Source organism: Mesocricetus auratus, unplaced genomic scaffold (assembly GCF_017639785.1).
Source record: "Mesocricetus auratus isolate SY011 unplaced genomic scaffold, BCM_Maur_2.0 Super-Scaffold_4256, whole genome shotgun sequence".
Classification (NCBI taxonomy): domain Eukaryota; kingdom Metazoa; phylum Chordata; class Mammalia; order Rodentia; family Cricetidae; genus Mesocricetus; species Mesocricetus auratus.
Genome location: NW_024429182.1, coordinates 31,251,946 through 31,273,452, shown reverse-complemented (window position 1 = coordinate 31,273,452; position 21,507 = coordinate 31,251,946). Strand labels below are relative to the sequence as shown.

The window sequence follows — 21,507 nt, the reverse complement described above, 5'->3', positions numbered from 1 at the left end:
CTGATGCCCTCTTCTGGCCCATACATAAAGTAAATATTAATAAATTGTGAAAAAAGGGTAAAAGGCAATGGCATTCTTACATACAAGGTATATGTAAGTTGTTACAAAGTAACGAAGCTTTTACAAAATAATTTTAAAGCTTTAACTATTTGGGAATAATTTAACTGAGGAAAAAATAAACAATATGGGTGTCAGAGTTTGCTTTCTAGTGTTGTTATATATATATCATGACCAGAAGAAACCTGGGGGAGGACAGGGTTTATTTATCCTATGGCTTACAGTCTATCATGAAAGAAAGTAAGGGAAGAAACTCAAAGGAGAAACCTGGAATCAAGAGCTGATGCAGAGGCTATGGAGAAACTCTGCTTACTGGCTTGCTTCCCCCTGGCTTGCTCAGTTACCTTTTATAGACAACCTAGGTCCACCTGCCCAAGGGTAGATTTTCCCACATCAATCATTAGTTAGAAATTATTTGACTACAAACCAATCTCATGAAGGAAATTCCTTAATTGATACTTGCTTTGCCAGATGACTCTAGCTTGTGTCAAGTTGACAAAAAAAAAAAAACAAACAGAAACAAAAATTAAACAAACAAAAACCCTAACCAGCACAATGGATGAATCGGACACCTAACTTGACAATATGAAGAATGAGAATATAATATAACTAATCCTTCAGTATCCATGTTTCACCCAGCCTCCTGAATATCAAAATTCATGTATGTTCAAGGCAAAGGATTTGAATAAACATTTCTCCAAAGAAATATTTGGTATGCAAAAAGCCAATACGCATTTGAAAAGATATTCAACATCATTCGTCCTTTAAGATATGTAATTCAAATGTTGGTGTGTTAACAACCTATCTATTAGGATATCAAAAGCAGAAAGGGCAGGCAATAATAAGTGTTGAAAATTATCTATACTTATTAGGATGCTCAAACTTTGTCACTTTGGAGAAAAATTGGCCATTTCCCTGAAAGACATTAGAGAGTTACTAACATGTGTCCACAAAACACTGCTCACAGAGTGCTAGTCACATTAGCATAAAACAGAAACAACTCAAATGATTTCCAACTGATGAACAGATAAATAAAATATGGTACATCATACAATCCAGTATTAATTCATTAGAAAAAAGGAATGCTTTTCCTATATGCCAAAAGTGGATGAAACTTAAAAACATTATGCTAGGTAAATGAAGTAAGATAAAAAGATGGCATATCATAGCCATTATTTTTAATTGTAAAATTAGTACAATAGAATTTGTAAAAAAAAAAAAAAGGTATCTTATAGCTAGGGATTAGCAGAGTGACTGACTTGGGTATGATTACTAATGGCTGTTAATCAAAATGTAAAATTAAATTGTGGTGATGTTGGTAACACATTGAATACTACAAATCACTGAACACTTTAAATGGACAAGCTTTGTGTAGATGAATTACACCTCAAAATTTTTACTTTTTAAATATATTTTATTTATATATTATTTATTTTTTATTTTATGTGCATTGGTGATTTGCCACATGTATATTTGTGTGAGAGTGTCAAATCTTGGAGTTATAGACAGTTGTGAGCTGTTATATGGGTGCTGGGATTTGAACCCAGGTCCTCTGGAAGAGCAGTCAGTGTTCTTAACCATTACACCATATCTCCAGCCCCTTCAAAGCTTTTGCTTTCAAAAGTAAACATACTTAATTTTTCCTTGAAAGACAAAATTTAATCTCCATTTTCCTAAATGAAGGGCAAATTGTTTACACAGCAAACTGTATTTTCAGATCGTCTATTAATACTACTGACTTTTATGCCATATTTCTCCTGTCTTCTCTGATTGTTTCTTCTATGTTTTTACTATATATTGCACCAAAGTGGGGAGTATGTTGATTTTACAGTTACTTATGTTTTATTTGCTGCTGTTCCTGTAGTTTGGGGTTTTGTTTATTTGTTTGTTTGCTTATGTAAATAGTATTCTAGGTAGCTCAGTATAGTCTCAAACTCATGTTTCTCTTGCCTCAGCTTCCTGGGTATAGGAGTTACATATGTACTCCTCTGTGTTTTACTGTGTTTCTTGTATTTTCTGCTTGCATTGTTACCATGGTATTATTCACAAATCCTTCTGTTCACAACCTGTAGTCAATGCTGCTACATGTGTTTTCTAGCAATACATTAATAGCTTTAAGAATGTTGAGGGTGGTTAAATACCTGTGGTTCGTGCTTGAACTCTGGAAGCTAACAGAGTGTTTCAATTCTCTTACAGATTTTACTTTCCTCACTGGTATTGCAGTGGCAGCAACAGAACCTATCGATACGGAGTATCTCGTGGGGCTGAAGCTCCTCTTCTTGACGACTTTGTCATGTCTTACCTTTTTGCTCAGGTATAATTATATTAATTTTTATATGTGTATTAAACTGGAAATATCTTCCTATGTAGGGTAAGTAAGTGTCAAGTGGGAAGACTACAATTTAACCCGTGCTCTGGGTGTAGAAAGACAAAAGGATAGTCTATTTAATAATAATTTTTGGTCTCATGATTTACAAATTTTTTATAATGATTCCTTAAGTTGATCCTTTTGAAATCACTTTCTTTTTCTTTTAGGATTAGGTTTTTTTAAGGATTTTGAAAAAAATGTAGAATAAATTTAATAACACAATTATCTGGCCATTAGGTGGTAAAATTTCTTTAGAGTTTTTAAAAGTAAATTTTGATAATTTTAGGTTTAAATGATAGGCAGTAAAATGTAACAGGAGGAAATAACATAAAAAATGATGCTGGGCAGTGGTGGTTCATACCTTTAATCCCAGTGCTCTCAATGCAGAGGCAGGTGGATCTCAGTGAGTTCGAGGCCAGCCTGGTCTACAAAGTGAACTCCAGGACAGATAGGACTGTTACACGGAAAAACCCTGTCAAAAAAAAGTAAGAAAGAGGAGAAAAGAAAGAAAGAGAAGAAAAGGAAAAGTGAACTGTGACAGTTGGTAGTCTCCTCTAGTTGGGAGGGTGTCCTCATGCTGCCTCTTAGAGATCTGAGCACAGCTGTTTGTCCATTTACTATACACAGCATTCCGTAGTGCATTCTTCTCCATTACTTTGACTTAAACAGCAGTTGAAATATTTTCTTATTAAATTATTATATTCTCATGGGCTGCTAGAATATCATGAACAGAAGTTAAAGGAAGCAGAGAAATGATGAGTAATTCCCTTGGTTTCTGTTCCCAGTGTGTGAGGTGAAGGGTTTCCAATGAGATTGATAGCAACAAAACTTCATGGCTCCCATGTCCAGTCTTGTGAAACCTGTTGAGTTTAGAAACAAAAAACAGAATAATAATTCTCTTTGAGGATGTGGGATTGTCAAGTTTTTTCTGTTATGGTAAAATGTACATAATACAATTTTAAAAGCTTGCCTTTTTAAAACTTAAAGCTCAGTTCATTAGGCACATTCAGCACCTCACAACCCTAACTACCATCTATCTCTAGAACAGTTCATCTTCATACCCTTAAACAATAACTCTCCACCTCTCCCCACTCTTAACAGTTGACTATTCTCCCTCCTGTGAGATAGAATGTGTGTTCATTTTAGTACCTTGTGTGTACAGATGCCATTATATGGTATTTGCCTTTTTTGTGTGTCTGGGTTATTTTACTTAGCACAGTATCTTCAAGGTTGTCATCCCACTGTGGTGATGCCTTTCTTATTTGTCTGGCCAGTGCAGACATAAAATTCCTTGGGTTAAATGCAGCTATTCAAAAGGGGGAAAACTTTCAGTTAAATGAATTTGATTAAATGAAATTTTGGTAGTCACATAATGTGATTTAAAATAATCCTGGCTTAATGACTTTGTTTTGACATTTGAGACAGATTTATAACTTTGCTCCAATGCCTATTTGTTGGTTTATTCATTAGTAGTATTCCCACTAGTTTTCCATACATTTATTTTCTTTTGGTTATAATTTATGTAGAATTTCCTGATGATCAGAACTTAATTACCTACTGGTTTTATATGGTAACAGAGCAAGCACATGCTATTAAGAGCTAATAGTTCCCTATAGATCTTGGCTAAAGAGAATAATTTGCCATTTTTAAGTATGAGAAAGTGTGTTTAAAATTAAGCAAAAATAGGGCTGGATAGATGGTTGTATGTAAAGGCACTTGGTGCCAAGTTTGATGACCTGAGTGTGATCCTGAGAACTCTCATGGTGGAAGGAGAGGACCAACCCTGACAGTTTTCCTCTGCCCTCCACATGCATACCCAGCACTTGGGCATATTGATACTCATTCTTTCTCTGTCTTTCTGTCTCTGCCTTTATCTCTGTCTTCCCTCTCTCCCTCTCCTTTGTGTGTGTACATGCACATGTGTGTGTGCATGTATGTACATAGTAGAGACTATGGGTTGGCATCTGTAGAAACTAGGGTTAGCATTTGGTGTCTTCCTCAATCATTTTCACCTTACACTTTGAGGTGGGTCTTTCACTGTACCTGTAACTCACCACTTGGCCACAATAACTGCTCGTTATCTCCACAGAGTATCCTGTCTCCTTTTCTTCAATACTAACATCAAGGCAGGTGCTTCTGCACCTGACTTTTTCACAAGGGTGCTGCGGAGCTGAACTCTAGTCCTCATGCTTGCACAACAGACATTTTCTACCCCCTGGTTTCTCACTTCTTTGTGTCTTATATGTTGACTTACAATGTCATCTATTTCTTGGAGCAGACCCTTATTATCATCTACCTAAGCTATATATTCTTAGTATACTTTATTTTCTCCAAGAACATCTACTGTTTTTTACTGTCCTAGCAGGGAAAGAGACATGGCAAGACAAATGAAATAAACAAAAACAAAAACTTACACGGCCTCTAGTATCAAGTCATTCAAGAATACTTTCAACCTGATTCAAGTGTCTCACTCTTTCCATGTCTTTGTCCCAGTTTGCCAACTGTATGCAATTTTAACTGTTTCTAAGGTTCCTACAGTGACTGTACTTTTATATTGTATTACCTGACATTGTATTGATTTGCTTTTCTGTTCAGCTTCCAAGAAAACTTTTGGTCTTTTTGATGGCTTAAGACCACATCCTATGTTTCTTTATATCTCCCACACAAACTAATACAATGTCTTTAGTACGGATTAAAATCAGTGTATATTTGACTAATTAAACTTTAGTTCAGCAATGTCAAATGGTGGAAAGACACTTAAGGAAATGCTCAACATCCTCAGTCATCAGGGAAATGCAAATCAAAACTACTCTGAGATTCCATCTTGCACTGATCAGAATGGTGAAGATCAAAAACACCAATGACAGTTTATGCTGGAGATGTTTTGGAGAAAGGGGAACACTCCTCCATTGCTGGTGGGTGTGCAAACTTGTACAACTGCTGTGGAAATCAGTATGACGATTTCTCTGAAAATTAGGGGTCAGTCTACCTCAAGATCCTGCAATACCACTGTTAGGCATATACCTAAAGGAGGTACATTCACACCACAAGGACATTTGCTCAGCTATATTCATAGCAACATTATTTGTAATAGCCAGATCTTGGAAACAACCTAGATTCCCCTCAACTGAAGAACAGATAAAGAAAATGTCATATATTTACATAATGGAATAGTACTCAGTGGTAAGAAACAATGACATCCTAAAATTCACAGGCAAATGGACAGAGCTAGAAAAAACCATCCTGAGTGAGGTAACCCCAAACCAGAAAGACAAATATAGTATATACTTACTCATAAGTGGATACCAGACATAAAACAAAAGATACCCAGCCTACAATCCAGAAGCTAGATTCCTCTTCCAGACCCAGATGGAAACAGATGAGAAATCCACAACTTGGGATTGGGCCTAACTCCTGGAGTACAATCGAAGTGAGGGAGGAATGATAATACGAACAAAGGAGTGAAGACCATGATGGGGAAACCCACAGAATCAGCTGACCTGAGTTAATGAGAGATCACTGCCTCTGGTCTGACAAATGGGGAACCTGTTTAAGACCGAACTAGACTCCCTTAATGTAGGTGACAATGGTGTGACTGGGGCAATATATGAGGCCACTGGCAGTGGATCCAAGATCTACCTCTAATGCACACACTGACTTAATGGAGGCCATTCTATATGGAGAGATACCTTACTCACCCTAGACACAGGGGTGTGGGGGTGGAGAGGTGCCTTGGTCCTGCCTCAAGGAGATGATGGGACAGACTTAGTAGACTTCTAGGGGAGGCCTTACCCTCTCTGTGGAGCAGATGCAATGTAAGGGGGAAAGGACTGGGAGGAGAGAAGGGGTGGGGAACTAGAATCGCAATGTAAAAAATAATGAAAAATAAATTAAAAAATTTAGTTCAGCTATTTTTGTGTTCTTAAGATAAAACTTTAAAATATAAACAGTGAGATAGGCTGTGAGCCCAACTTAAGTCAGTTTCTGTTTTTTTTTTATACATCTCTGGCCATGACTACATTTTAAAAATAATTTTTATTTTATGGGCGTTTTTGCCTGCGTGTAAGGGTGTTGAAGTTCATGGAACTAGAGTTACAGACAGCTGTGAGCTGCCATGTGGGTGCTGGGAATTGAACCTAGGTTCTCTGGAACAACAGTCCGTGCTCTTAACCACTGAACCATCTCTCCAGCCCCTTTGCTAATGTTTTGTGGTGAAATGATTTACAAATAAAAGTGGGGAGTTGATTTATGACTTAGATGCATATTTTAGAAGTTAATTTATAGGATATAATGTAATAGTGAAACTTGAGACATTTCCTTGTCATTTCTTTTTTTCAGTGGCGGCATGATTTTGTGCACGGATGGATAAAAGTACCCGTGACTCATGAAACTCAAGAAGAGTGTCTTGGGATGGCAGTATTAGATATGATGAGAATAGCTAAAGAGAAGGACCAAACTCCACTGGCTGTTTATAACTCTGTCAGGTAATTTCCTTTCGAACGTCCATACATAACAAATGTAAAGGTTTAGTATTTTATATAATTTAGTTGTTCAGTGTTTGCTATAAATTTTGATGTTATAATTAAAATAGTGAGAGTGGGGAAATGGCTCAGTGGGTAGAAGTACTAAAGCACACCCACAAAGTCCTGAGTTCCTGTCTTCAGAACACACATAAAAGCTGATGTGATAATGTATAGCTGTAAGACAGGGCCTCGGGTGTTGCAGTCAGCACAGTGAGACAGGTCTAGGTTCAGTAAGAGTCCCTGTCTTGTAAATTCGGTAGATGAGCTAGAGACATGGCTTATCAGGTAAAGGCACTTGCCACACCAGTCTGGTGACCTGAGTTTGATTGCTGAAACACACATGAAGGTGGAAGGAGAGACTGACTCCACAGAGCTGTCCTCTTACCTCTAGATACATGGGCCCCCACATACATCATTCACATACCCACATATAACATTAAATAAAAATTTTAAATAGAGTCATCAGTTATGAGCACTGGCTGCTTTTCCTGGTTTGATTACCAGCACCCACATAATGGCTCACAACCAATTGTAACCATTCCAAGGATATCTGATGCTCTCTTCTGGCCTTTGCAGGAACTGCATGAGTGTGATATACATGCAAGCAAAACACCAGTGCACATAGAATAATATTTTTACTTAAAAATAAATTAGAGGAAGTGATAAAGACCCCACCTTGACTTCTGATGTCTACTTGAGGATGTACACAGCACGTACATCAGTACACATAGGTGCGCTCTTGCACACACCACACACACTCATAAAGAGATGTGGAGGTATACTTTTTTGTTAGTATAGCGATACTCTTTGAGAAGAAATTGACCTGTACAGAATATCATAAAGAGATGTGGAGGTATACTTTTTTGTTAGTATAGCGATACTCTTTGAGAAGAAATTGACTTGTACAGAATATCATAAAGAGATGTGGAGGTATACTTTTTTGTTAGTATAGCGATACTCTTTGAGAAGAAATTGACTTGTACAGAATATCATAAAGAGATGTGGAGGTATACTTTTTGTTAGTATAGCGATACTCTTTGAGAAGAAATTGACTTGTACAGAATATCATAAAGAGTTGTGGAGGTATACTTTTTGTTAGTATAGCAATACTCTTTGAGAAGAAATTGAGTTGTACAGAATATCACAGGTATTCATTACTTGTTTTATTTGTTTTGAAAAGACTAGTAACTTCAGAATAATGAAAGAAATAAATGAAGGGGCAGTTTTAAAATAGTATATCCTATTCTAAACTCTGTTGTCACCCAGAATGTTTGTGCATCAAATGAAAGGTTTTTGCATATATATCAGATGGTGGTTATATCAACTTACTCACTTGACTGTAAAAAATGCTTCTTGTGGGGAACGGTGGGCATTAATCTCCTAATTTTGTTTTGCTTTGTTTTCTGTGTGCTTGTTATTATTAGCTACAAGACATTCTTACCAAAGTGCGTTCGAGCAAAAATCCAAGACTATCATATTTTAACCAGGAAGCGAATAAGGTATAGATTTCGCAGATTCATTCAGCAGTTCAGTCAATGCAAAGCCACTGCCAGAAACCTGAAACTTAAGTATCTTATAAACTTGGAAACTCTGCAGTCTGCCTTCTACACAGAGCAATTTGAAGTAAAAGAATCTGCAAGAGGTCCTTCAGGTGAGGAGATTTTTGCAACCATTATAATAACTGGAAACGGTGGAATTCAGTGGTCAAGAGGGAGACATAAGGAAAGTGAGACCCTGACAGAACAGGTAATCCTTAATGATACATTCTTGCTCTTTTATGTTAAGTACAATGGCCATGAAAGCAAACTAAGTTTAGTTGCTGAATGTACTCTTGATTTTCTCTGCTGATAGAATGTTTGTGTAAAGCCATCAAAGTTGTAACTGTAGCTCTTAAATGTTTTATTAATTTTTGTGACAAAATAATTAGTAATGATTTAATTACAGTTTCTAAAAAGGATTAAATTGTCTATGTGATTTTAAGTTAACTTTATATCCTTTGTTCTTTCACTATTATTCACATTTAAGCACTATCATAAAGCTAATTAAATGAAAAACTTTTAACTGATTTTGATAATATAATTAGTTTTATTATATTTACATTGTAACATGTGTTTACACGTATCAGCCATATGTTGATAGATTTAATATTATTATATTTTTTAACCTTAGTTGATAATTCTGCAATTTCCTGACAATTGTTCATTTTAATATTAAGTGGGTTAAGTTCCTGTCATACTTTAATGATTTCATTTTTCAAGTCAAAGCAAGATGCATAAACATTGTCGTAGGCTCAATTTTTAGGAGGTGTAATCACATTTAGTGCATATACATTGCTATCAGTACCTCTTTAAAGAATTTTAAGTGACTGTTTCCACCTTCTAACCCTTGTTTGAAAGGCATTGTAACTGTTTAAATGCTCTTGATTACAGGGTTTACAGTTATATTGTGATTTTCCTGATATTATTGATGTCAGCATTAAGCAAGCAAATCAGGAATGCTCAAATGAAAGTAGACTTGTCACTATCCATAAGCAAGATGGTAAAATTTTGGTAAGTTTGTATCATGTGTAAAAAGTGGTGACATTTTAGAATTTTTCAGAAGTATTTTAGAGTTGCTTAGGTGTTCTGGTTCTGGTTACAAGTATGATCCAAAAATACCAGCTCAGCAAATGTCTTATTGTGTGCACATTTTTGTATTAATATCAGCAGTCTTATTACAAATACTTATAGATACTATAATTGAAAGCCCCCATTACTTAATCTCTTTTGCCAATTCTGGGTTGCACTTAATTCCCTATTGTTCAGACTTCAGCAGTCTGTGGGATTAGGTGAGAGGGGGGAGGCAGGAGGAATCATTCCTCTCCTGTTACCTTTGGAGTCATCATTTTCTTATGTGAATCTGTTGGTGTTCTGAATCCCATGTCTGTCTTGTTTTCCCGTGTATATCAACTGTAGCGCCTGCTGGTGTTCTCCTTGAGATTGTGGCAATTTACAAATTAGTGTAGGATTTTTGTTGTTGTTGTTGTTTTTTTTTTCTGAGATAGGGTCTCACTCTGTAGCTTTGGCTGTACTGGAACTCACAGAGATCCACCCGACTCTGCTTCCTAAGTGCTGGAATTAAAGGCATGCACCACTGTGCCCAGCTTAAGATATATAATATATATTATATTTTCATGATTTTGAGTTTCTTTACCCAAGAACATAGTTCATTTTCTGGGTATTCAGAAACTATGTTACATTATACAAGAATATTTGGAAAATTCTGATGATCATTTCCAAGTTTTTAGTTGTTTAATTTAATATAGTACATTTTTCTTACTGCTGTAAGTTGAACTTTATTTTTAAATTATTCAGTTACATTGATTATTTTGATATATGGAAAATAAATACTTTTTGATATGTGAATGTACTTTTCCATTAGATAAAGTGTCGCATTTTTGGCTGATTGTATGTTCATAAATATGTTTTTTAATAAAAAATCACAGCATAGTTCCATATCCTAACATTTTAGTTTCTAGTACATGTACATTAGCCTGAGAAGTATATCAAATAAATGTTCATATTTATAATTAATCTTAACCTTAGTATAGATTAGACTTTGGAGTCTAGCAGGGTCATTGAAAAGTGTATTTAAATTATTAATGTTGAGTGACTAACTGGGAAGGTCTGTTAAGCCCATATTTGGGAAGATCTTAAGGATCAGACTTATGAATTTGTTAGATCAGGCTGAGTAATTCAAAGTTATAAGATATTTGAGCCATTAGAACTTAATTTGTTTTTAATTATGTGGTTTCTTTTCTGATTAGGAAATAGAACTTAGCTCGTTAAGAGAAGCTTTGTCATTTGTGTCCTTAATTGACGGCTATTACAGACTCACTGCGGATGCACATCATTACCTCTGTAAGGAAGTAGCCCCTCCCTCTGTGCTGGAGAACATGCACAGCAACTGCCATGGCCCCATTTCGTGAGTAATCGCATTTAAAAGGACATTTCCAGGGACTGACTTGGTGGGTCCTTTGCAAGCAAAGGGCGGAGTTTGAATTCCAGGCATTCATGTAAAAAACTGGACATAGCTATATGTGCCTATGATTCTAACATCAGGGAACTGAGACAGGCACAGACTGAGCCAGCCAGCTGAAAACTCCAGGTTCAGTGAGAGACCTTTTCTCATGAAAGTAAGACAGAGAATATAAACTGTGTGTGTGTGTGTGTGTGTGTGTGTGTTGTAAAGGAATACTCGGCATGTCCTGGTCTCCAGAGAGATACATTTTTATGAAGTAAATGTACATTCACACAGTCAGTCCTCCTTAAGTGAAGATTCCACATTCATGGTGTGATCTAGATGATCATCCAAAATAGTATTTAAAAAATGGTGTCTACCTAGGGCTATAGCTCAGTGTTCCTTCCTTCACTCTCTAACACTGAAAGTAAACAAAAACATTCTTCCATGTATGTTATACGAACTTTGAAATACTGTGAAATAACCACAGTGTTAAACTTGAAAATTGACATTATTTTGAGTAGTCCAGCCTCTTCTGAAGCGTAAACACAAAGTAACATATTTCAAGGGTAGTGCTGTGCAGTGGAGCTCCACAGTGCTGAAAGGGTTCCGTGTCTGGATATTCTAATTAAACATAGTTTGACTTTTATATTTACTTAGGTTTTAATTTCTTTACCTTTATATACCTATACATGGCTGAGAATTTCTGTTCTAGTTTGCTTTCTGTTTCTGAGCAGAAGCAACTTGGGGAGAAAAGGGTTAATTGGCTTATACTTCCAGGCACAACCTGTAGATGGGTTTTTCTTTAGGCAACCAGCTTATAAATAATGACACAGAGACTTATTACTAATTATGAAAGCTCAGCCTTAGCTTAGGCTTTTTCCCCAAGTAGCTCTTATAATTTAATTAACCCGTATTTTAATCTCTCTTTTATACTGCTTTCTTTGAGTCTGGCTGGTAACTCAGCTTTCTTCCCCCCAGAGTTCTCTGCCTGGAAGTCCTGCCTATACCCCCTACCTAGCTATTGGCCATTCAGCTTTTTATTGCACCAATCACAACAGCACATCTTCACAAAGTGTACAAATACCCCACAACACCACCTCATCATGGCAGGAACTCAGGACAGGAGCTCTAACAAGAACTGAAGCAGAAACCGTGAAGAAACCCTGCGTCCTGCCTCGCTCTCCTTGCTGTGGGCAGCCTGCTTTCTTATACAAACAGGACCACCTGCCTGAGGGTAGCAGCACACAAAGTGGGCTGTGCCCTCCCTTATCAATTAGCAACCACAATAATTCCCATAGACACCGCCACAGGCCAGTCCAATCTGAGCAGCCTTCCCGTTGAGACTCCCTATTTCCCGGTGATGCTTGGTTGTTTCACCTTGATAATGAAAACTCATCAGGACAACTACCATATGACCCACACCTTTTCAGACTTTCCTATTTTTATATAAACTATATCTTCCTTCCAAATTTTACATCTTCAAATTTTATGCACATAGCAAGTTTTTTTTGTTGTTGTTTTGTTTTGATTTTGCACATGGCTTTTTTTTTTCAAGACAGGGTTTTTCTGTCTAACAGCCCTGGCTGTTCTCAAACTCACTTTGTAGAACAGACTAGCCTTGAACTCACAGAGATCTGCCTGCCTTTTGAGTGCTGGGATTAAAGGCGTGCATCACCATACCCAGCTCCCATATAGCAAATTTTAAGGCTAGTATTTTTAGTCACCGCAGGTTAGACTTGATACTGTTTTAAATAGAAAGATAATTTTTATTAGTACTTCTGTGATAGAAGAGGCATGACAAATACTTTATCATGCACTATCCTTACTCTTGTTAAAGTTTTATGGAATATGTTTTTTAATTACTCAATTTGTAATCAGAAAGCAGAACATTGACATGAACAAATTTTCTTTGTGGTTTTTTGTTTTGTAGTGTCTTAATATAGTTGTCCCTTGAATTGGTTTAAATTCATTACAAAAAAAACCTTGATACTTTGGTTTCTCTTCTTTGAAAAATAACTTATAAATATACATAATAGGAGAGTTTTCTGAAAATCATTTTCTGTTTGATTGTTGTGGTTTTCTCATGGTTACATGGTGCATGCTGCCATTCACATTATTTCTTTTTAACTTTCAGAATGGATTTTGCCATTAGTAAACTGAAGAAGGCAGGTAACCAGACGGGACTGTATGTACTCCGATGTAGCCCTAAGGACTTTAACAAATACTTTCTGACCTTTGCTGTTGAGGTTAGTGTGTCATATTTATTAATAGTAACATGTTGGGTAGTCGGTATTTCTCCATCATGAAGTGGTTAAGTTTTAATACTCAGAATTATAGTTCTTGATATGGTAACTGGCACAATAATGCTTAGTATATCTTCATTTGCTATAAAATGAACAATCCATAGAGTTCATGTAAATATGTAAATAGCAATGTCTTTTTTATTTAACATTTTATTTGTTTTTTGATATTTGAGTGTTAACCATGTATCAAGTGGTATTTTATTAGGTATATTCAAGTCTACTCACAAAAAAACCAAAGTATTTGCCAAAGTATGTAGAAGAAAATAAGTGAAACATTTTTTCTGATTACTAGCAGTGGTTACTAGCTGGAGCAAAGCAGAGCAACAGAAGCATGGTAGTACTTCCAGCTAGTATTATGTTTTAAATGGAAGAGTGCAATGAGTCCTTGATAGTAAGTGCATATGCACTTGGATCTCATTGAAGTCTGTTTACTATCCACAGTTATATTTAAAAGTTAGGCAGTTATGCTGTCTAAAACTTGAGAGCTTTGCAGCAACATCCAGATTTATTTTACTTTTTGAAAATACAGAAAGTAGCTGGGTGGTGGTGGTACATGCCTTTAATCCCAGTACTTGGGAGGCAGAGGGAGGTGAGTTAGAGGCCAGCCTTGTCTACAGAGTGAATTCCAGGATAGCCTCCAAAACAATACAGAAAAACCCTGTCTCAAAAAAGAAAACAGAGAAAGTAAAGATGTTCTTATTCAATTATTTTTATAAAGCAGCTGTCTTGTATTTAGAACATGTAGTACAGTGATTGTCTACAAATGCAGAAGGTGTATTGAGTAACTTTACCACCATATAAACTGACAGTCCTTGCTTCCTAGTATCTTCTTAAAACATATGACTGTCTGTGGTTTAAGTAATTAACTCAAAATGCACAAATTTTTATCATGTGTACCTATTATGAGTAATAAGGAATTAGGGAACATATGATACAAACCTACATTTCAAAAACTTACTCTTGGAAAACAAAAATTTGAAAGTATGCTAAAAATATTCAATTAAGCATTGTGATTAGCATAGACAATATCAGAAAAGATCTTATTCATTCAGAAAGAGTTTTTAGAATTGCCTTGAGGGATGAACAGTTGTTTCATAAATGGCTCCAAGTAGGAGGAATACAATAAAAAGCAGATCAAATTGTGAAAATGAGTGAATAGTTCATAGCACATTACATAAGACAAATATTTTTAAGATAGAAAACTAAAAAATGCCATGTTAGAGATAATTTAAAAAGTAGACTAGTATACAATGTAATATGCATCTCTGCTATGGAAAGCAGCTAATCTTTTCAGGAGGACCAGCAGTAAAGTACTAATAATCAAAGTAGATTGTGTGGCCATGGGCAGGATGGAGGAGGAGGATGCAGGAGCTGATGAAGGGCGTGTGCTACACCAGTGTGAGACAAGGGGAAGCTAGTATAGATGGTGGTGGTGTTATTCAGTATGTCTTAAATGAGATCACATTACATTGTCTTCTGGAGGATATGGCACTGTGATTAGGTGCCTTCATGAGGCACTGCTTTAGGATTTACAGTTTAAATGTCTAGATACTCTGTTGGTTGTTTTTATGATATCCCATTTGACCAAATAATGTGCATGATTACCATTGTGATTTTCTCTCCTTTTTTAAAACTATACTTACATAGCGAGAAAATGTTATTGAATATAAACATTGTCTGATTATGAAGAATGACAATAGAGAGTACAACCTCAGTGGAACTAAGAGGAACTTCAGTAATCTTAAGGACCTTTTGAATTGCTACCAGATGGAAACTGTGCGCTCCGACAGTATCATCTTCCAGTTTACTAAATGCTGTCCCCCAAAGCCAAAAGGTAATGTAACTCTCCAGTTATTTTAGAGAGGCTAGACTTGGGCTGCATGTGGTAGGTGGTAATTTAAAACGAAGTACCAAAAGGCAGTGCTGGGTGAAAGCAAGTTGATTTTTCTGGTGTGCTTTGGTACATATAGCCTGGGTGTGACCGGCACATCCACTCTGAGATAGCATCGAAGATAACTGCTTGTACTGACAGCTACCCACTTACAGAACTGGACAGTCTCACTAGCAAATCCCTGTGGGATTTAAGATAATACTTTCATATGCCTTTAGGATTTTAGTTTCTTGTTTCAAAATAAAATAGAAAAATTGGAAATCTCTTTAAATAACTTCTTTAAAATTTCCAGAAAAAAATTCTATTAAGAAGTGATTGTAAGTTTGAATGTGTTTCTTGTATCAGTCAGAGCCGAATAATAAAATTCCTAAAGTAACAAAGCAGCTATCGAGAGTTTTGTAGACACAGAGCACTGCTACTAATGTCACTTGTTTTTGGAGCAGTTCATATTTTTGGTATGCTTTGATTATGTACAGATTCCTCCACACACACGTGAAACATCTTATGTTTTGCTTTTTTCTCCAGATAAATCCAATCTTCTTGTCTTCAGAACAAATGGTATTTCTGATGTTCAGATGTCACCAACATTACAGAGGCATAATAATGTGAACCAAATGGTTTTTCACAAAATCAGAAATGAAGATTTGATATTTGTAAGCCATTAGATCTTTATAATTATGTTTGTTGTCCTTTTAAAGCAATTCCTTTTTATTTCTTACCTGCTATTATATTCATGTGATATTTGACATGCTTTATTATAAACTTACATTGTAGACAAACATTTCTCTCCTGTTCAGTCCTGCAGCCATTTAGTCCCAAATAAACACACAGATGCTTATGTTGATTATAAACTGTTGGCCAATGGCTCAGGCTTCTTATTGGCTACTCTCTCTTAATTATTTACCCATTTCTATTAATCTGTATATCTCCATGTAGTATTGGCCTACTGGTGATGCCTGATCTCTTGCTTCCTCAGCAGCTACATGGTGTCTCCCTGACTCTGCCTACTACCTTTCTCTATCCTTGTTCGGATATCCCACTGGCCACATCCTGTCTGTCCATGGACTGAAACGGTTTTATTCATTAATCAATAAGAGAAACTTATATTCACAACATACAGAAGGACATCCCCCATCATTACATTATAAATTTTACTTGAATTCAAGATTCAAAAATTTATACAAATCATAAAATTCATAATCTAGAAAATATGCCAGTATGGCAGAAATAAGCAAAGTCAGTAATGGAGTTATAGTCCCTTTTCAGAAATTTAAAAATATTTTAAAAATTTTAAATTGTAAATTTTAAAGGTTAAAGATCTACAAAAAAAGACATCTGTCTTGGCTTCTTTGTATGCAAGCAAGTAAGGGGAATTCAGTAGGAACTGAAAACAAAATAGTATGTAGGAGGCGATTTGACTGTTATGTGGTATATGAAAGGGCTAGAGTTTAGTCCTTTTATTGTAGCAGTTAAATTGAAAAGCATTATAAAGAAAGAGGGCTGAGGCTCCTAGGTTTGTTCAAGGGCAGGAATTAAAAGTGAGACTTATCACCAGGTCGTGGTGGCTCATGCCTTTAATCCTAGCACTCGGGAGGCAGAGGCAGGTGGATCTCTGTGGTTTGAGACCAGCCTAGTCCACAAGAGCTAGTTCCATGACAGCCTCCAAAGCCACAGAGAAACCCTATCTTGAAAAACAAAACAAAAATATTGAGGCTTATTTCTGAATAGACCTGGGACCTGAAGAATATGCATCCATTATATGGAATGTGAATTTTTTACCTCCTAGCCAAAGGAGAAAAATTAATATTGTCTGTTTTAATTGACTTAGTGACAAAAAAGAGGAGTTCATAAGTTTGGGAGTTAGGCTTCATTATATTATCTATATTATATTTGTTACCTGCATGATCTGAGAGACAGTAGGCCAGTAAGTTAAAAGACTGTACCAAAGATGCTTGGAAGAAACAAATGTGGACTTTTTGAAAAGCATATTCTCATCCAGGAATAAAATCCCAGCACTTGGGGGAAGAGAGACAGGTATATCAGGAGTTCCAGGCCGTCCTTAGCTGCATATAGAGTAGGCTACACGAGACTTTGTCTTTAAAAAACCCAAACAAACAACTGAAGAGGAAAGAAAGAAAATGTTCTCTTAACTCAGGCTTCCTGGTCCCCAGAGATAAAACCAACTATAAGAGTGAGCTTTTTATTAAAAAATTGAAACATATAGGGTATTGAAACATATCCAGGATTAAGTAGGAGTCATCAAATCAAACAGGCATCAGACTTACACTTCTAATAACTTCATGTAATTTTCAAGTAGAGATCATAAATGTAGGTATCTTTAAAAAGGAGTTGAAAACAGTAAAATGAAAACATTTAAAAGGTATTACTTAAAAGACAAAATTTCAGGGAAAAAGGCATAGATACTAAAGATCTACTCTTGGACTTGCCACTATATTAATAAACAGTTTAGAAAGCTATTACCCACCACTGAAATGGGAGTGAGTAAGTTAGAAGGCAGACCTGGTCAGTGGTAGGGCATTTGTCTAGTATATACAAAGTCCTGTCTTTAATTGCAGTACCTCAAATTTAACAACAAACCTCAGACTTTTAAAATTAAGTCTCTTGGCTTATACCTGTTCTTCCTGTACTCAGAAAACTGAGTAGGAAGTTTGTAAGTTTGAGGCCAGCTTGTGTGCAATAGTGAGTTCCAGGGCAGCCTCAGCCTCAGAAACAGTGAGAGACCATGGGGGGTGGGGTCAGAGGGAGAGGGACTGAGAGAGTAGAAGGAGAGGAATTCCAGAGTGTAAAGACATTAGTTTTCATGTAGGACAGAAAGCACAGGGGAGCTGGGAACATGACAGTTGTAAAGTATTAGAGCTTCTATTTGACCACAGGCAGCCTCGCTTCAGAGTGCAGGTTTTCAGCAGTTTTTCTGGAAATACATAACAAAGGTTAGGACTGGGGGTAGTGATAGTAGCTATAGCTTGATGTATAGCTAGTCTATTTCATGCTTTGGTGCTTCCAAGTATTAATTCACTTGATAATCAAAGCAATTTTACAGGAAAATGTATTATTACTCAGTATATGAAGAGTCCAGAACATACTGAGTTCAGAGCTAGCCTGGCCTACATAGTGACAAGAAAAAAGAGGAGTGGCAGAGGGTTGGGGAGAACACCCAAGAAAACAGTAGCACAAAGGGATTATAAAGCTCCAGAAGGCCCAACAGCTGGTAGGCGGTAAGAAACAAACCCGGTATTCTGCCATGCACACCACACTGTTCTACCCTTGTACTGCACTAGGAGGAAAGCTAAGGGAAAAGGATCGTTAGTAGACAAGGCTAGGCAAATACTGGCTCTTCCCAAGTGTAATAATTGTAGCCTTTACGGGAGATGTGAAAATAAGATAGAGTCAAATATACTCTATTTATTAATCCTTGTTTTCTGATTTTAATTACCACTTAAGGAAGAAGAATAGAGAATTAATTTCAGTTATAAAGGAAATGTTTAACATTTTAAAAACTTGGTTAATTGGATATATTTTCTAATTCCTTTACTTCATCTGTCTTTATTCACTTCCCCCTTACCTTTTCTTTTAAAGAATGAAAGTCTTGGCCAAGGTACTTTTACAAAAATTTTTAAAGGTGTAAGAAGAGAAGTTGGAGACTATGGCCAACTGCATGAAACAGAAGTTCTTTTGAAAGTTCTGGATAAAGCACATAGAAATTATTCGGAGGTGTGTATGTTTGTTGGACGCTTCATGTATCTTCTTGTACTTTATAAAGAAATGCATTCACAAGCACACTGAATGTATGTATGAGACTTCAAAATACAAAATTTTATGTTTTATTTATTGCATGTATTAACTATGTATAATAGTAGGTTTCATTATGGAATATTTATACACTTGCAGAATATATTTCAGATATTCAGTCCCTATCACCTCTCATGTCTGCCTCCCAATGATCCTTTGTCTTCCCATGGTAATACCTGTTCTATTTGTATGTCTTTGAGTGTGTGTATGGGATCTACTGAGTTTTATCAGGGCTCCTTACAGGAGCATGGGTAAGGGTTTGTTTACAGGAATACAGTCACCTTGCTTTGAGATGAAGAGTGAAGCATCTGTGTCAAGCCTAAGAGGGCGTTCCAAACCACCCTTTCTCCTGCTTTTATATTCTTTCTCCTACAATGGTCCTTGAGCCTTTCAGGGTATGCTAGTTACTTTTCCATTGCTGTGGCAAACACTATGACCAAAAGCAACTTATAAAAGTTTATTTTTACTTGTAATTCCCAAAAGGTAAGAGTCCATCATGGCAGAGAAGGTATAGCCTGGAGGAGGCTGGCTGGTAACATTTTTCGTCCTGGTACAGGAGGGGTGGAATGAGAACAGGAAGTGTGGGGCAATCCTATAAACTGTCGAAGACCACCTAAAGGTCACATAAGCTTCCCAAACTGAGCCCCAACAATAGACCAAGTGTTCAGACACAGAACCATACAGGGGACATTTTTTATCCAAATAATCACAGAGGGGTGATACTGATGTCATATTTATGGCTGAGAACTTGAGAGTCACTTATTCTCAGTATTTTGATCAATTACTAGTTGGTTACTGCTGACCACTGCAAAAAGAAGCTTCTCAGATCAAAGCTGCTAGCAACACTAAGCTATCTGTGGGCAGAAACAAATTTTCAGGGGCAATTTGCTGGGGATATCACGTTCATTTAGCAAAACAGCAGTAGCTTCACTACTTGGGCCTCCGACCTCCTCATTCACGACCTTTGGCCAGGTTTACAGTACAAGGCATGAATTTCTCCAGTGAAGCAAGTCTCAAATCTAACCAGGAAGCATTTGGTTACTCCCATAAGAGACTTGTTGCAGTTGCAGCACTATTAGGCATTATTGTCTGACTGATTGGTATTGTTGCATAGTTGAAGAAGAATGTTGATGACAAAATTTTTCCCTAGGAGCCAGCATGAGGGCTACCTATTAGGGAGAAAACTTCTAGCCCAGTTCCAGAATGACTTATCTATGTCCTGTGACTAAGGAGTGTGCCATCTTCAGCACTTATAGGCTCTTATAGTCTAGTTTTGTGCACAAGCAATAGCAGTAGTAATTGCCTGTATTATTTTGAGGGTGTTAGGCCTCATTGACCAACCATGTGTAGGAAGGTAGCCCACCACCTGGCCCTGGGATATTTGCTTAATAACCCATGGCTTCTGGGAACAGCTTTATCCACACATACAAGATCCCTCTGTTCAAACTCTTGGGGTTTTTATTTTACTTTTCTTTAACTAGCTTACAGATGATCTGATTTACTTATGACTTTTCATAATGGTTGGTTTTTATGGACTACCCCCCACCCCGTATCTCTCCTGTACTCCTCCATCCTTCAATCTTTTACCTCCAGCATTTCCCTCCTGAATCTGTATGCATTCTGTTATCTCGCTTCCCTTAAAGTACCTTCTTCTCCTCTCATGAGTTCTTTGCTAGTATCTTGGATCCTGTACTCCCATGTAAATTCACATACATGAAAAGTAGAAGGTAGGATTTACATATGGAAGACAAAATGTGAGTTAGTTACTACATTTAATACTGTTTTTCTCCAGTTCCAATAATTTTTCCTTCAAGCTTCATAATTTCATTTTTATGACTAAATATTTCATTGTGTATATGTATTTCATTTTCTTTATCCATTCATCAGTTGATGGTCATTTAGGCTGATTTCATTTCCTTGCTGTTGTGAATATAGCAACAATATGTATGGATGTTTTGGTATCACTAGTAGGATTATAGATTCCTTTGGATTTATTCTTAGAAGTATAGCTGGGTCATGAAAGTACTATTTTTAGGGGCTATGTGTGGGGGCATGTGTATGCATGTAAGGTTGTGTGTGTGTGTGTGTGTGTGTGTGTGTGTGTGTGTATTTGGAGGTCAGTAAGTGTGCCATTTATCGTTGCAGCATCAATTAATGTAGAAAGAGCTGGGGTAATATGAAAACCGAATAGTCTCATGTTGCATTCTTTCTGGACTCTAGTTTTCCTTTTCCAGTTCCTTGAGTTCTTTCAAAATTGTGATTTTTTTTTAAGGAACGTCAATGACTGCATGATGATGAAACTATAGAAGATGCTAGGATTTTAATTTTCCTGTGAAATTTATCCTTAGGGTTTATTTATTTGTTTTTAAATAATTTATTTATTTTTACTTTATGTGCATGGGTGTTTTGCCTGCATGTATGTCTGTGCACCATGTGTATAGCTAGTGCCTGTGGAGGTCAGAAGAAGGCATAAGATCCCTTGAACCTTGAATTACAGATGGTTGTCAGTGGGCATGTAGGTGCTGGGAATAAACCCAGGTCTTCTGGAAGAAC

At 36.6% G+C, this 21,507-nt stretch overlaps 1 protein-coding gene across 1 annotated transcript in view; it reads left to right on the top strand.

Annotated features, from left to right (window-relative positions):
- Window positions 1-21,507, top strand: part of Jak2 (Janus kinase 2) — a 68,354-nt gene that overhangs the window by 26,671 nt on the left and 20,176 nt on the right. The window contains exons 4-12 of the mRNA XM_005063713.4: window positions 2,254-2,371; window positions 6,764-6,909; window positions 8,373-8,694; window positions 9,378-9,497; window positions 10,754-10,911; window positions 13,085-13,196; window positions 14,901-15,087; window positions 15,670-15,797; window positions 18,742-18,876. Coding sequence (XP_005063770.1) covers window positions 2,254-2,371; window positions 6,764-6,909; window positions 8,373-8,694; window positions 9,378-9,497; window positions 10,754-10,911; window positions 13,085-13,196; window positions 14,901-15,087; window positions 15,670-15,797; window positions 18,742-18,876 — 1,426 coding nt within the window. The remainder of the gene's footprint in view (window positions 1-2,253; window positions 2,372-6,763; window positions 6,910-8,372; window positions 8,695-9,377; window positions 9,498-10,753; window positions 10,912-13,084; window positions 13,197-14,900; window positions 15,088-15,669; window positions 15,798-18,741; window positions 18,877-21,507) is intronic.